Raw genomic sequence first — 14,670 nt, 5'->3', positions numbered from 1 at the left:
ATTGCGTCAGTGACTGCAACCGACAAACTTTCTTCCGACCATTCTGCTGTCATATTCTCGGTTAATATTTCAAAACCTACAAGAACCAAAAAATCCGTTACTAGTCGCAACCTGAAATCCATCAACATAAACACTTTTTCTTCTCAAATTTCTTCCCGTACCGACGTCTCTACACATTACAACACTGTCCTCTCTCAACTGCTGGATGAACATGCACCACCCACAACCCGCATGCAGCCTGATATGCTTCCCGCTCCATGGCACGCACAAGACAATCGACTTGCAAAACGCAAACGTCGCCAATTGGATCGGCGATGACGATCAACAAAACTGAAAGTCCACAATAAAATATTCCGAAAACAAATAAATAAAGTCAAACATATGATCTCATCAGCGAAGACAAACTTCTTTTCTTCTCAAGTTCTCGATGCCACACCCACCAAATCTCATTACTCTGTCATGTCAAATCTTCTCGGTACTGCAAAAAAGACCCCTCTTCCTTCTGCCTACACTTTATCTGAACTCCCCAATGCCTTCTCCTTTTTCTTTTTCGACAGTCCAAAATATTCGTCCCATCTTAGACCTTTCCAACCTGCTCATCCTGATCCTCAATTCAACGGCACTCCTCTCCATTCCTTTAATCCATTGAAAGAAATAGAAGTCCATGAAATCCTGAAAGAAATGACAATAAAATCCTGTGAGCTCGATCCTGTACCAGCCTCAGTCTTTTCCCAATATGTCTCACAGCTTCTCCCCACAATCACCAATATTGTCAACTCATCCCTTCTCACTGGAACGTTTTCATCCACTTTCAAAACTGGCCTCTTCTGAAGAAACCCAACCTTGACGCAAACATTTTGAAAAACTATCGACCAACTAGTTTCTAATTTTACATTCCTGTCCAAACTCATTGAAAAAGCTATCCTGAAGCAGCTCAACAACCACCTTTGTTTCAACAATCTCATCCACCCATTTCAGTCTGCCTATCGCGCTGACCACAGCACCGAAACCACTCTCCTCCACATTCTGAATAAACTACTGCTAGCGTCCAACTCAGGAAAAATTTCCCTTCTCACTCTTCTCGACTTGTCAGCTGCCTTTGACACGATAGACCATTCAATCCTTCTTTCTCGTCTTCATTTCACATTTGGTATCAACGGCACTGTTCTGGACTGGTTCAAATCTTATCTCACTAAAAAAGATTATTCAAAAAAAATTCTTATCTCACTGATCGATTCCAGTCTGTCATTGTTGATAATTTCCAATCTGAACCCGTTAAAAATCGAACATGGAGTCCCACAGGGATCTGTTTTAGGCCCAGTGCTCTTCACACTGTACACGGCTCCTCTCGCTGAAATTATCAACCGCCATAATGTCAGTCATCATTCTTATGCTAACGACACTCAACACCAGAAGAGTGATACCCCTGCATGAAAAATTGTCGTCGCTCTTGCAAGAAACATCCAACTGCTTCCTGGACATACAAAACTGGATGACTCTAAATAAGCTACAATTGAACGCGGACAAAACGGAAGCAATGATCATAGGAACTAAACAAAAACTCTCTTCCATCATAACTGACACAATCAAACTTGGCAGTACATCCATCCCTCTTTCCAGTTCAGTCAGGAACCTCGGCGTTGTCCTTGACAACACACTGTCCATGCAAAAATTTATCAGTCAGACATGTCAATCCTGCTACTGTCAATTGCGGCGCATCAGTTCCCTCCGGAAATATCTGTCCACTGACGCAACATCTAGACTTGTCGTTTCTCTCATTCTCTCTCGCCTTGACTACTGCAACTCTATTGTCTGGTTTGCCTGCTTCATCCATTCAGTCCCTTCAGCGCATACGAAACTCTGCTGCCCGACTCGTCCGTCCTCAGAAAGAAAAGGTCTGAGCACATCACACCTCTTTTGCAACATCTCCACTGGCTACCTGTCTCACACAGAATAAAGTACAAGATCAGCACTCTGTGTTACAAATGTATTCACAAATCTGTCCCTTCCTACCTCTGTGGCTGCCTTCACCTCTACACTCCATCTCGCTCTCTACGATCGGCTTCGGATCCACTCTGTTTACGCATACCCAGATTCAAACACTCCACTGTTGGCCGTCGTTCTTTCTCTGTCTCTGGACATTGCAATTGGAATGAACTTCCTCTTTCTCTTCGTCAGATCTCCGCACTCATCTCTTCCAAGTCTGGTCTCAAAACCCACCTCTTCCCAAAATAGCCTCCATTCCCTGCCTCTTCCTTGTCTTCAGTTTTTCCAGTTTTAGAGTTATGCATGCGTGTGAATGACTGGTGCGAAAGCGCTTTGATTTGTCTCTGCACAAGATTCAGCGCTGTATGATGATAATAATAATAATAATATAATCGACTACAGACGGATCGCGGCTGTGACATCTACATCTATCACCTCTTCCTCAAACCTTTAGTCATCGGATCCATTTCAATGGCAGGGACAGGACGTACTGACGGTGGCTGACCATTTCCACAGGCGAGGTGACACAGCTGTCTGACGGCCACACCAAACCTCCAGCTCTGGCGTCATCAATCAGGAGCAGACAAGCTGGAAATGTCAAGTCAGGGCTCTGAAATGTCAAGTCAGGGGTCGAGCGCCAGTCTCCCGCGCTGGGCTTAAATGGAAGCGAAATGACGTTTGATGGGGAGCTAATAGCCTGGCCACAAATCCCTCCAGCCCCTAGAGGGACCCCTGTCTGGGAGCCCAGTAGGGTACTGTGATGGACTGTGCCTTCGGGGCCTTGCTTCCTCTTCTTTAGATATTAGTCGCCATTACGGGGACAATAAAACCTGCTGTCTGCCGGCTTGGTCCGTCTGTTGACATTGTAACAACGAGAGCTTTTGAGCGAGAGACCATCCATCTTGTTGGAGAAGATCGTGGCGGTGTAGTGGTGGTGATGGTGATGATGTGCCGTGGTATCACACCGGTAACAGACTGAAGCGAGCTGTGAAGTCAAGTGACTGGTCACCAGACAACGAACGGACGGTCCAGCAGCTGCCTCGCACGCTCACTCGTGGTTCTGAGGTGGCGCTCTCTCATAGAACCTACTGTCTTCCGTGACAGGTTTCACTGTTGATTATTTTTCTCTGCCCTTAGAAAAGACACGTAGGCTTCTACCACTAGTTTCACGAACAACTTTCCGGCAAGCGGGGGAGAAAAAAAATTAATCGGCTCTGAGAAACTGACCGACTAACCAGTCTTCTTAAACATTTCATCATTTCACTGCTGAACTAAGGTGAAATGAGATCAACGTGGCATGAGTTATTAAATGAATTCCCTACTTTTATTCTCTGTGTTCATTTCAATGACGTAACTGATTTTGCTGAACAAGGGTAACCCGTGGAACCCAAAAAGGAAGAAATCCGAACGAACAAAACAAAAGGAAGGCTGTTATCTTGACCTGCTATCTCCATCTCTCCTCAGCAAGGTGACAACTGACATTGAGGTTTACAGCTCTAGGATACGAACTGTGTGAGAGCATGCATAACGCCCTCCTGTAAAACACGTTTGTTCATTCACATTCTGGCTGGGTGGAATCAAAATGCTGTGCACATTTATGTGGCATAAAAGAGCTTTTCAACGAACGAAATAACAATCAGCTTTTTTAAGGCATGGACAATTCCACTGCGTGTGGTGAAGGCTGGGGTAGGAGACGGATGTAAACCAAAGAAAGACGCCGAGAATCAATCCAAGTGTGGTATCATATACAACTAGTGACAATGACAGCGGAACTGGAAATCAAATGGTAAAGAGACTAATGGGGTTGGCAAAAACGTGTTGGCAATGATTTCGGTGGTTAAATGTCGCTTTGGTCCCTTTGAGAATTTAATGGTTCGAATGATGTGAAAGTCACTTTATTCTGGTCTTGGTCTTGGAGAGACAGACAGACAGACAGACAGACAGAGAGAAGAGTGGAAGTCGTTGCGCTTGATCTGAACTAATTTTCTTCTTAATCAAGCTGGAAAATTAAAATCACTCAAGAGCACAATTTTAAAATTTTGTTTTGACCAGAAACAGGCAATACATGACTTGACAGAAACCGACCATGCAAAAGTTCCGGTTTGGTTTGGGTTGTGTTGAGAAGTGAATGAGAGATACAGTGATTTGTGCATTTCGCAGTTGGTTGTTTGCCACTGGTGTTTGTGTCAAGTTACCATCTGTGGCATTGTCTGGTTCAAATGTGCCACCACAAACCAATCCAGATTCATTTGTCTTTGCACTGAAGATTTTGTGGTTAGTTACATTTCACTCTGTTGTTTTCCCCATCTCTCTACTGTCTCAGGGAAGTGAAGTCAAATGCTTTGGCTTTGCGTTCCATCCTCAGTTCTTGATCCTGTGAAATTTGTTTTGTTTTTTTGTGCTCCTGTTTGTCAGTGATGTAACTATGCTCATGTTTTTCAGGTGCACATGCTAAGGGCAGCTCAAACTCTGACGATGGCAAGGTACGCGTTACGTCATCCACCCTGACGTCACCCAGCGAGGGCAAAAGCAGCAGCAGCAGCAGCAGCAGCAGCGCAGCGTTCAGTGTCCAAACCGCGATGAATGAGGGTGTAGACACCCCGCAAACTAAGCTTTCCCCGTCCTTTGCTACAGCAGGTGTAGATTCCCCACTGTTGTTCACGAACCATGCGCACAAGCTGCCCTTCATGGCAGTCTACTCTCTGTCCCCAAGCCCCTCTTCGCTTCCCAGTAACCCGGAGCAAGCAGAAATCGGTAATGTCGATCCTGAAGAGCGGGAACAAAGCAACCATCGGCACTACCACCGACACTACCGCAGAGCGAGGAGAGAGGCCTACACCGTGCCCTACTTTGTGGGCAAGAGGGTTCTCGGGGACAGGACAGACCTAGACCTCAAAGAGTTTCAGAAAAGAAATGTCGCGGAGGGAAGCCTGGTGAACAATGTCGCAAATCAGGACGAAAGTTTAGACCTCAACGCAGAAGACCCGGTCACATTGACTGACAAGAGATACGCGCCCATGTTTGTCGGCAAACGCGAAGCTCGCCACAACCTACCAGCCTACAGCGCACCGTACTTCGTGGGCAAGAGAGCCCTGGAGGAGAGCGAAGACTCAGAACAGGAGGAGCTTCAGAAGCGAAATATCCCTAGTAGTGACACCCTAGAAAATGACCATCCAGATGAGCAGTTTCAGTCTGAGACCTTGGATCTCCCCAAAGAAGACGCAGATGTACTTGCAGAAAAGAGGCACGCACCTTTATTTATTGGCAAGCGCGGAGCCCCTTACTTTGTAGGCAAAAGAAGAGCGGTTCCCTATTTTGTCGGAAAGCGCGGAGCCCCTCACTTCGTCGGCAAAAGAGGATGGGCACCCTATTTTGTCGGAAAGCGCGGAGCTCCGTACTTCGTCGGCAAAAGAGGGTGGGCCCCCTATTTTGTCGGAAAGCGCCAGGCGCCTTACTTCGTAGGCAGGCGGTCCTCTCCCACAGTCAGTACCAGAGGGTCTCCGCTCTTTGTCGGCCGCCGCGGCTACGCCCCGCTATTCGTAGGTAAAAAGCACGCTCCCATGTTCGTAGGGAAACGAGCGCCTGAGCCCCTGTTTGTTGGCAAGCGAGCGGCTCCCATGTTCGTCGGCAAACGGCCCAGTAAGGACTGGAGCGACCTGCTCTCTGCCCTCCACACCCTGCAGGCGGCCCGCCATTACCGTCGGATGATCCAGGCCGACAAACGTCACCACGCGCCATTTTTTGTCGGCAGGAGGAGCTCCCCTCAGACTGACGAAGACCGCGACACAAACACGTCACCGGAAGCAAACAAAGGCGATTACTTCCGGTAAAAAAATTAATTAAAAAAAAAAAACAAAAACGCCGAAGCACAGTGGCGTGTGTTGTACTTTTCAATCCGCGGAATTTTTAGTGAACTGATGCGAGTCTGCGAACAGTGCATGTTTTGTCTTGGACGTGAATAAGGCCCCCGCGTGCTTTTGCATACACAGCGCACATGAAGAGCTCAACTCAGAGTGCTTTTGGGCGTGACAGTATTACATTTGCGCGCCGTGCATGTCATTCTCGAGGCAATAATGGCTCTGTTACCTTCGTTCACTAATAAAGTATGAAGAAAAAAAATCCAGCTCGGTGCATTTAGCTCTGGTGAGTGCGTTGTCAATGATTTCACTACGAGCATCGGTCGATACCGAGAGCTCCTGTCTGATGAGGCAGACATATTTTGACACAGCAGGGGGGTTACATGGAAGGAAGGGATGTAAATTGGAAGGGGGTGGGGGTGGGGACAATGGTAATGGCCAGCAGGATCCCATGGAGGGAAAAACCTTTTCAGATTCTCATTACAACTTTACAACGGTTACATAATCTGCGAGCTGCTGTTCACACACACACACACACACACACACACACACACACACACACATGTCTACCCTGTATGTGACATACAAATTGCATGACTTATGCAAAGGTACAAACGATTCAAATACACACCAAAAACTTGAATGTTTTGTTTGGTGCGCACGCGTCTGGGAAGCGAATATACTTATGTGGCATGCTTATATTTGCAGCGAAAATTATGTACGTGCCTTTGGGCAGCATAAAACATGAAAATGACGTAAGCCTATAAGTAAGGCTGTAAGGAAACGGGAACCGTTTTAGCTTGTGGAAACGATTGAAATTCAGACCATGCAGAAAAAAGTCTATATTTCAAGTTATATTCGCAGAAAAAGTGCAGACGCGGTATCCTAACTGCTCTGTGTATAATCATTCAGATATTCAACCTGTAGAAATAAATGCTGTGCTGTTGATAATGTATATTCAGCCGTTTTGTTGTTGTTCATTTCAAATGACGGGGGAATCAGAATCAAAGATAAGATATCCTGCATGATATAAGCCAGCGCCCTGTTGCTAACGTTGCCCTCTGAGTAGCATTTTCCCTTTGTATTTATATCCCAAAGATGTTGCCTCTTTAAAAACATAAACAGCTTTTCATCCAAACGGTTTTTCTTTTTTTTCTGTGAAACGGTTTTTTACATTCATGTATGCCCACGTTTCCGTAATTTCCAGATCTCGATATCATACTTTGATAGAAGAGAAAAACGTTATATAGACGCAACTGCTGTATACTAGTAACACGGAGATAACTTCAGCAACCGCGGGTGCTATGCGCGGCTGAAAACACAAAGTACAGAATGCTATCCTGCCCTTTTCTTTTGAAGCAGTTCACCAATAAGCACTTAGTTGTCTGCGAGCGCGCGTGTGTAGTGCTGTTCCAACGTTGACTCTTTAAATGTAAACTCTGCATGTTCAGATTGCAAAACAAAACTATTAACGTTTTATACAAGTGGCATATTCAGGTTTAGGAAGGACAAACAACGTTAAACATTAATTTTGGTCCAGTCACTACAAGGCAAGTTTTGGCTTTTCGTACAGACAGAAAAACGAAGATAAGAAACCCATTCTGAACACACAATTACACGTACCGTACAGCAAGGCAGTGCAGGCGATCTCTTTTTTGGCTGACAGTCCCATGAGATTCAAATTGACCGATGTGGCATTTCCATTGAGCACAGCTTGTGAAGGGAATGGTCGCGGGAATATGCTACGCGTGGTATGTGCATGCGGCGGCACCACGTCATGCAAGCACGAAAAGCTGTTAGCAATTTCACCACATCGATTGAAACACTGAGGGGAAAAAGACCACACACATTTGCTCAAAGATATTGGGAAGAAAAATTCTTCATAATATACATAAAAAAAGGTTAAGGCGACATTACAGTTCCCATTAATTAACTATCAGCTTAATTTTGACAAGCTGTTTCCTGAGCCAGACAGAACATATAATAAATTATATTTATCTAAAACTGCTAGCGACTTTTATGCGAGCTTCTGTTGCTGCTGTGCATTCTATAATAGTAATAATTGTGTTCTGCTAAAAAAAAAAAAAAAAAGGAAAAAAAAAAAAAATGCGAATTTTACTTTCGGCTGCGCACCAAGGCGATTGCAAAGAGCGACGAGTAGCACTGTTCCTGTTCCCTCATGCCATGCCTTCTCTCTGATGCAGATAACCAGGCGACGGCGGGGTTCGGATCTATGGAAGCAGAAAAGAGACCAGCCTCCTGGAGAGAGGACTCGACAGAGCGTGGCAGCACTCAGGACAAACGCTTCAATGAGTTTGTAGGCAAGCGAGCAGAAGCAGAAGACGACAACGCAGCCGACAAGCGGTACGAGTTCATCGGCAAGAGGAATGTCTACGAGTTTCTGGGAAAGAGGGCCCCCTACGAGTTTATCGGTAAACGAAGCCCTGGATACGAGTTCCTGGGGAAGAGAAACTATGAGTTTCTAGGCAAACGAAGTCCTGGGTACGAGTTCCTTGGCAAGAGAAGCCCTGGATACGAGTTCCTGGGGAAGAGAAACTATGAGTTTCTGGGCAAACGAAGTCCTGGGTACGAGTTCCTTGGCAAGAGAAGCCCATATGAGTTTCTCGGCAAACGAAGTCCTGGGTACGAGTTTCTAGGCAAGAGAAGCCCATATGAGTTTCTGGGCAAACGAAGCCCTGGATACGAGTTCCTTGGAAAGAGAAGCCCTGGATATGAGTTTCTAGGCAAGAGAAGCCCTGGATACGAGTTTCTGGGGAAGAGAAACTATGAGTTTCTGGGCAAACGAAGTCCTGGGTACGAGTTCCTTGGCAAGAGAAGCCCTGGATACGAGTTTCTAGGCAAGAGAAGCCCTGGATACGAGTTTCTAGGCAAGAGAAGCCCTGGATACGAGTTTCTAGGCAAGAGGAGCCCCTACGAATTCCTCGGCAAACGAAGTCCTGGATACGAGTTCCTTGGAAAGAGAAGCCCTGGATACGAGTTTCTAGGCAAGAGGAGCCCTTACGAGTTTCTCGGCAAACGAAGTCCTGGATATGAGTTCCTTGGCAAGAGAAGCCCCTACGAATTCCTCGGCAAACGAAGCCCTGGATACGAGTTCCTGGGAAAGAGAAGCTACGAATTTCTGGGCAAACGCAGCCAAGCCGCCGACGGAAGCATGCCCCCCACGGTCGGAAAGAGAACGCTGGTGGATTTCTACGGCAAGAGAGTGGAGCTGCCTTACGAGTTCGTCGGGAAGCGGTCCTTCAGCAGTGAACCGGAACCCCACCAGGGAGAAGAGAAGCGCGTGCCGGAACAAGACTCTCCTGCCGTCAAGGCCGGCAATGCCGAACTATCCGAGGCAGACGATGACGACAACGCCAGCGAACAGTTCACCGAGTGGTTGGGGAAGCGCGGAGTGCGGTCCCCTGGGCGGCAGCTACTCCAGTCAGGAGCCATCAACGACGAGCACATTCGTCCCTCCCTTGTCTTAGCCCCTCTGAGAAGTGAAGCCATCACGGCAGACCGCGCTGCTGGTTACCCTGGTGGGAAAAGCAAAAGGCGTCTGAGGAAAAGGTACACAGAGTTTGTTGGCAAGTAAAAAGACCGTCGTCTGGAAGACTAACGCGGTGACGACGACAAGGAGAAGAAGATTTCGGGCCCATGCAAATGTCAGGATTTTTTTTTTTTTTTTTTTTTTTAATAATAATAATTACACTGGCGACGTATCTTTGATCGGTTTTAGTTATTACAGAAACATTTTGCGATGATTTCAGATTTCTAAAGCAATCTGTGCCATTGTTAGTTCAATCTGTAAACAGAAAACAAGCACTTGTTGTTTTCAGTCGTAATCTGATTGAAGCATCGAGTAAGCTTCTTCTTCTTTATTTATAATTTGGGACAAAGTTACCAAATATAGTAGCTTTTATCGTTCTCAAAACTTAAAAATGATTCAATAAAAAGGACTTCAAATAATGACGGTTTAAACTGAAAGAAAATAAGGAAACAATCACACACACGCACACACGCTCACACACTAACACACACACACACACACACACACACACACACACACACACACACACACACAAACGCTCACGCGCGCCAGCACACATTCACGACACCTCCTCACACGCACGTTGTGTGTGTGTGTGTGTGTGTGTATGCGTGTGTGCGCGCGCGTGTGCTTGCGTGTGTGCGTGCGTATTGCAGTTGTTGTTGGTGGTTGTGGTGATGATGGTAATGGTGATGGTGTGTGAGTTGACTAGACCATTTATTATCATGAAACCGAAAACGATCACTGGACACAATAAAAGAAAAAACGGAACAAAGAAATGGACATCTGGGAACCAAGTACTCAAATTCACATTTGGCATGTGTGTGTGTATGTGTGTGTGTGTGTGTGTGTGTGTGTGTGTGCGCGCGCGTGCGCGCGTGTGTGTGTGTGCGTGTTTGTGTGTGTGCGTGCGTGCGTACGTGGGTGCGTGCGTGCGCGCGCGTGTGTGTGTGTTATAGCCATTCAAGACACCCTATTTCAGAAAAAAAGAATGCAAATTTATGTGAAGAGTGCAGAATAAGTGGAAAAAAAAACAATTAAAAACGGTTTTCTTGTTAATAGTTTTCAGAAAACAATTAATCCCCACTTTCACATTATGTGGACAATGTGACAGTTTCGAATTTATGCGTTTGGGGCGATTGGTTGGATCAGGTTGTATTTTATTCAGTACTTTTTTCTTTAGCTTTTTATGTTAGACATCTGTTTTCATCCTTCCCATTGGTTTCCCTTTGATTGAATCGAGTAACATCGTATGACCTGGCATTTTTTCTTTCTTTTTTATACTGATCAATTAAGTAATTGATAATTCAATTCATTGATCGATCCACTGATTTATTGATTGATTGTTTACTTTATTTGATTGGTTTGTTCATTTATTCGTTTTTCTTCTGGGTTTTTTTTTCTATTTTGAAAGATTGTTACATATAGATTTATTGCTTTTTTCAGTTTTTATTGCGAATATGTTCATACATGCTGAATGCCAACAGTTCGATATTTTCGTACATTTTGATGATCCACATACTATCCAATTTAACACTGCAACTTGACAATTAATGATTAGATAAATGAATAGATAAACAAACACTTGTAGCTGAATATAGCACATGCACACGATTCGAATGCAAACACAGTCATTATTACTTCCATTCAATGAATTAATCAATTGATAAATCAAGACGCACGGGATTCCCCTTTGATTTTCAGATAATAAAGAGTTCATTCCTATATTTTCAAGCAACACACGGACAAAAACAAATTAACTCGTAACTTACGAATTCCTGATTGTTAGCTTATCCAAATGTCGAATGCATGTAAGTATTCTGTCATCAGACACCATCTAGTTTGTTTTTTTTTTTCAGTGATCAATTGATTTATGGTTACTTAATTAGACTCTGTAACTTTGTTTTCATCTCCCAAACTGATTCCTTACTCATTCTCACTTTCCCTCTTATGTACATGTTAACCTATACAGTTCGAGCACGTTCTAACACACACACACACACACACACACACACACACACACACACACACACACGCATGCATGCAGAGGCACACACAGACCACAGACACACACAGACACACACAGACACACAGACACAGACACACACAGACACACACACACACACACACACACACACACACACACACATGCACACCACAACACAGCACACCACAGCACACCACAACACAACACAACACACACTGAGCACACGCGTATAACTATTTTGATGTGAAGTATCCCCCACCCACCCCCACACCCCCACCCCCTTTCCAATCGAAAAAAAAAATCACTTTAGTGAACAGACGTTAGAATTAATGACCAGCCAACGCGTATCCTTTTATTTTTCTTTCTTCTTTTTTTTTTATATAAAAAAACTGGGGTGTTTTTTTTCCACTTTGAACATGGCAACACACACGGAAGATCAGTCCAGTCCTGGATGAAAACACGGGAAAAGCAGAAGCTGTGAAAAGAACATTAATCAGTGCTTTGTGCGGAGTGTGCGATTATTTTCTGTTGGCGACACACCTTGCAAGAAGGGCCTCGAGACAAAATGTGCTAATAAAACACATTTCAAATAAATTACCTCTCGTTTTGTTTTTGTTTCGGTTTTGTGTGTGTGTGTGTGTGTGTGTGTGTGTGTGTGTGTGTGTGTGTGTGTGTGTGTGTGTGTGTGTTTTGCTCATCCTTGATATGTATGTATGTATGTGTGTGTCACTCTGTGTGTGTGTGTGTGTGTGTGTGTGTGTGTGTGTTCATTCAGCCTGAATATGTGTGTGTGTGTGTGTGTGTGTGTGTGTGTGTGTGTGTGTCTGTGTCTGTGTGTCTGTGTGTGTCTCTGTGTGTCTGTTTGTCTGTGTCTGTATGTTTGCATTTGTGTATGTGAGGGAGAGAGAGAGAGAGAGAGAGAGAGAGAGAGAGAAAATCACAATACCGATCAGACAAGTTAAATATCACGTAATACCTATTACTAATAAACAGATCACATGACCCATGCCAGGACTCCAAGAGTTACAGAGACACAAAATGCACTTTCAGAACCGCCCAGAAAAAAAAAGGGGGGGTATGGCTGCCCAGACAAACTCTTTAAAAGAAAAAAAGGAAAGAAAAGTACAATGAAAATGAAAAGAAAATAATACAATGAAGATATTAAGAAGAAAGGGGTTAACAAAGAAGTAATCGACGTAGGAAAGGAATGCAAATTTAAAATAAAAAAATAAAAAAATAAAAAGGGGGGGGGGGGGGGGGGCAAAGAGAGGATTGCCAATAAAAAGAAAGAATTTCTTTTTTTTTAAGCATTGAAGCAAAAGAGAAAGGGAATACAAAGGAGAAGGGAAGAAAAAAAAAAGAAGGAAGTGAAGACAGAAAGAAAGAAGGAATAAATGAATGAATGAATGAATGAGTGAATGGATGAATGAATGAATGAATGAATGAATGAATAGAAAATAACAAACAAACAAAGAAAAAAGAAAGAAAGAATGAAAGAGAAGAAGAAAAAAAAGAAAGAAAGAAAATAAGAAAGAGAGAAAGAAAGGAATAAATGAAGAAAAAATAAGGATTGAAAGAAAAAAAAGGCAAGAAAGGAAAGAGAATACGAAGAAAGTATAAAAACAAAATAAAAGAAAGAGGGGGGAAAAAAGAAGGAAGTGAAGACAGAAAGAAAGAAAGAATAAATGAATGAATGAGTGAATGGATGAATGAATGAATAGAAAATAACAAACAAACAAAGAAAAAGAAAGAGAGAATGAAAGAGAAGAAAAAAAAAGAAAAGAAAGAAAGAAAATAAGAAAGAGAGAAAGAAAGGAATAAATGAAGAAAAAATAAGGATTGAAAGAAAAAAAAGGCAAGAAAGGAAAGAGAATACGAAGAAAGTATAAAAACAAAATAAAAGAAAGAGGAGAAAAAAAAATAAAAAGAGAAAGAAAGCAAAAAAAAAAAACAAAAAAAAAAAAAACAAAAAAAAAACAATGAAAAGTAAACGCCATGTACATGAAACTGAAAGCATCTATCCTCATCAATATGAACGAGCACTGACATCGCAGCTGACGAACAAACAAACAGAAAACCACGATGGTCAAACCACATCATTTGCTCACACACACACACACACACACACACACACACACACACACACACACACACACACACACACACACACACACACACACACACACACACACACACACACACAGAGTTTCATCATTTCGGGATTTACAGAAAAAGGCTAAAAAAAAATTTGTAAACAAAAAATACAATCCACAAGACAAACAAGGTTAAAATCAACTGTGTGTCCAAATGATATTTGCAAACATGCAGGTAACGAACACATGCCACACAATGATATAAGACAATTTGATTAACTCGGAAACAGCCTCACCATTCGTGAGAAAGAAGAGATCGATCAGCGAAAATTATGGTTTGTATGTAAACTTTGGCTTATTAATCAAATATTTATTTCACGCGGAAATCAACAAAAGCTGGACATTCAAGCGTGAAATGAAATTCACCACCACGCACTGCTAGGTATGTCACATTTTGCGGCCAATATCATGCATGTTCTGCCCAAGAATAGCGGAATGGCGATCTGTTTCGATTCACAGAGAGAGACAGACAGACAGAGACAGACAGACAGAGAGACAGAGACAGGAGTTTGAGGTGTAAGGAATTTAGGGAGGGAGAGAGGGAGACAGAAAGATCGAGACAGAGAGAAAGACAGGCACATAAATAAACACAGACAGACAGACAGGCAGGGCTTCTTGTTTCACCTTTACACACACACACACACACACACACACATACAAACACACACACAAGCACACACGCACGCACACACACACACACACACACAAACACACATACACGCACACACACACACACACACACACATACACACACACACACATACACACCACCACCACCACCACCACCACCACTACCACCACCGCCGCCGCCACCACCAACAACAACACACACACACACACAACAACAACAAAAGCAAAAACAACAACAAAAACAACATGCACGCACACACACAAACAAACACACACACACACACCACCACCACCACCACCACCAACAACAACAACAACAACAACAACAACAACAGCAACAGCAACAAAAACAACAAGAACAACACACGCACACAGACACACACACACACACACACACACACACACACACACACACACACACACAACGCGATTAACAATCACCATTTTTCGAGTCATTGATTCCCAGGTCGCAAGAATCAGACAGGCAGACAGACAGACAGTGGCCGA

The 14,670-nt window shown here is 43.7% G+C and overlaps 1 protein-coding gene across 2 annotated transcripts in view; it reads left to right on the top strand.

Moving 5' to 3' along the window:
- Positions 1 to 11,929, top strand: part of LOC143284500 (uncharacterized) — a 132,492-nt gene extending 120,563 nt beyond the window's left edge. Inside the window, exon 3 of one of the 2 annotated variants that reach the window (XM_076591193.1) lies at positions 8,048 to 11,929. In XM_076591193.1, the coding sequence (XP_076447308.1) occupies positions 8,048 to 9,438 (1,391 nt within the window). In that variant the 3' untranslated portion in view covers positions 9,439 to 11,929. Of the gene's footprint in view, positions 1 to 4,428; positions 6,177 to 8,047 lie in introns of those variants that run through there. The other variant, XM_076591194.1, reaches the window with a different exon arrangement.
- The last annotated feature ends 2,741 nt before the right edge of the window (positions 11,930 to 14,670 follow it).

The sequence above is a fragment of the Babylonia areolata genome, chromosome 8 (assembly GCF_041734735.1).
Source record: "Babylonia areolata isolate BAREFJ2019XMU chromosome 8, ASM4173473v1, whole genome shotgun sequence".
NCBI lineage: Eukaryota > Metazoa > Mollusca > Gastropoda > Neogastropoda > Buccinidae > Babylonia > Babylonia areolata.
The sequence above is the reverse complement of the archived record's forward strand: the minus strand, read 5'-3'. Positions and strand labels throughout refer to the sequence as shown.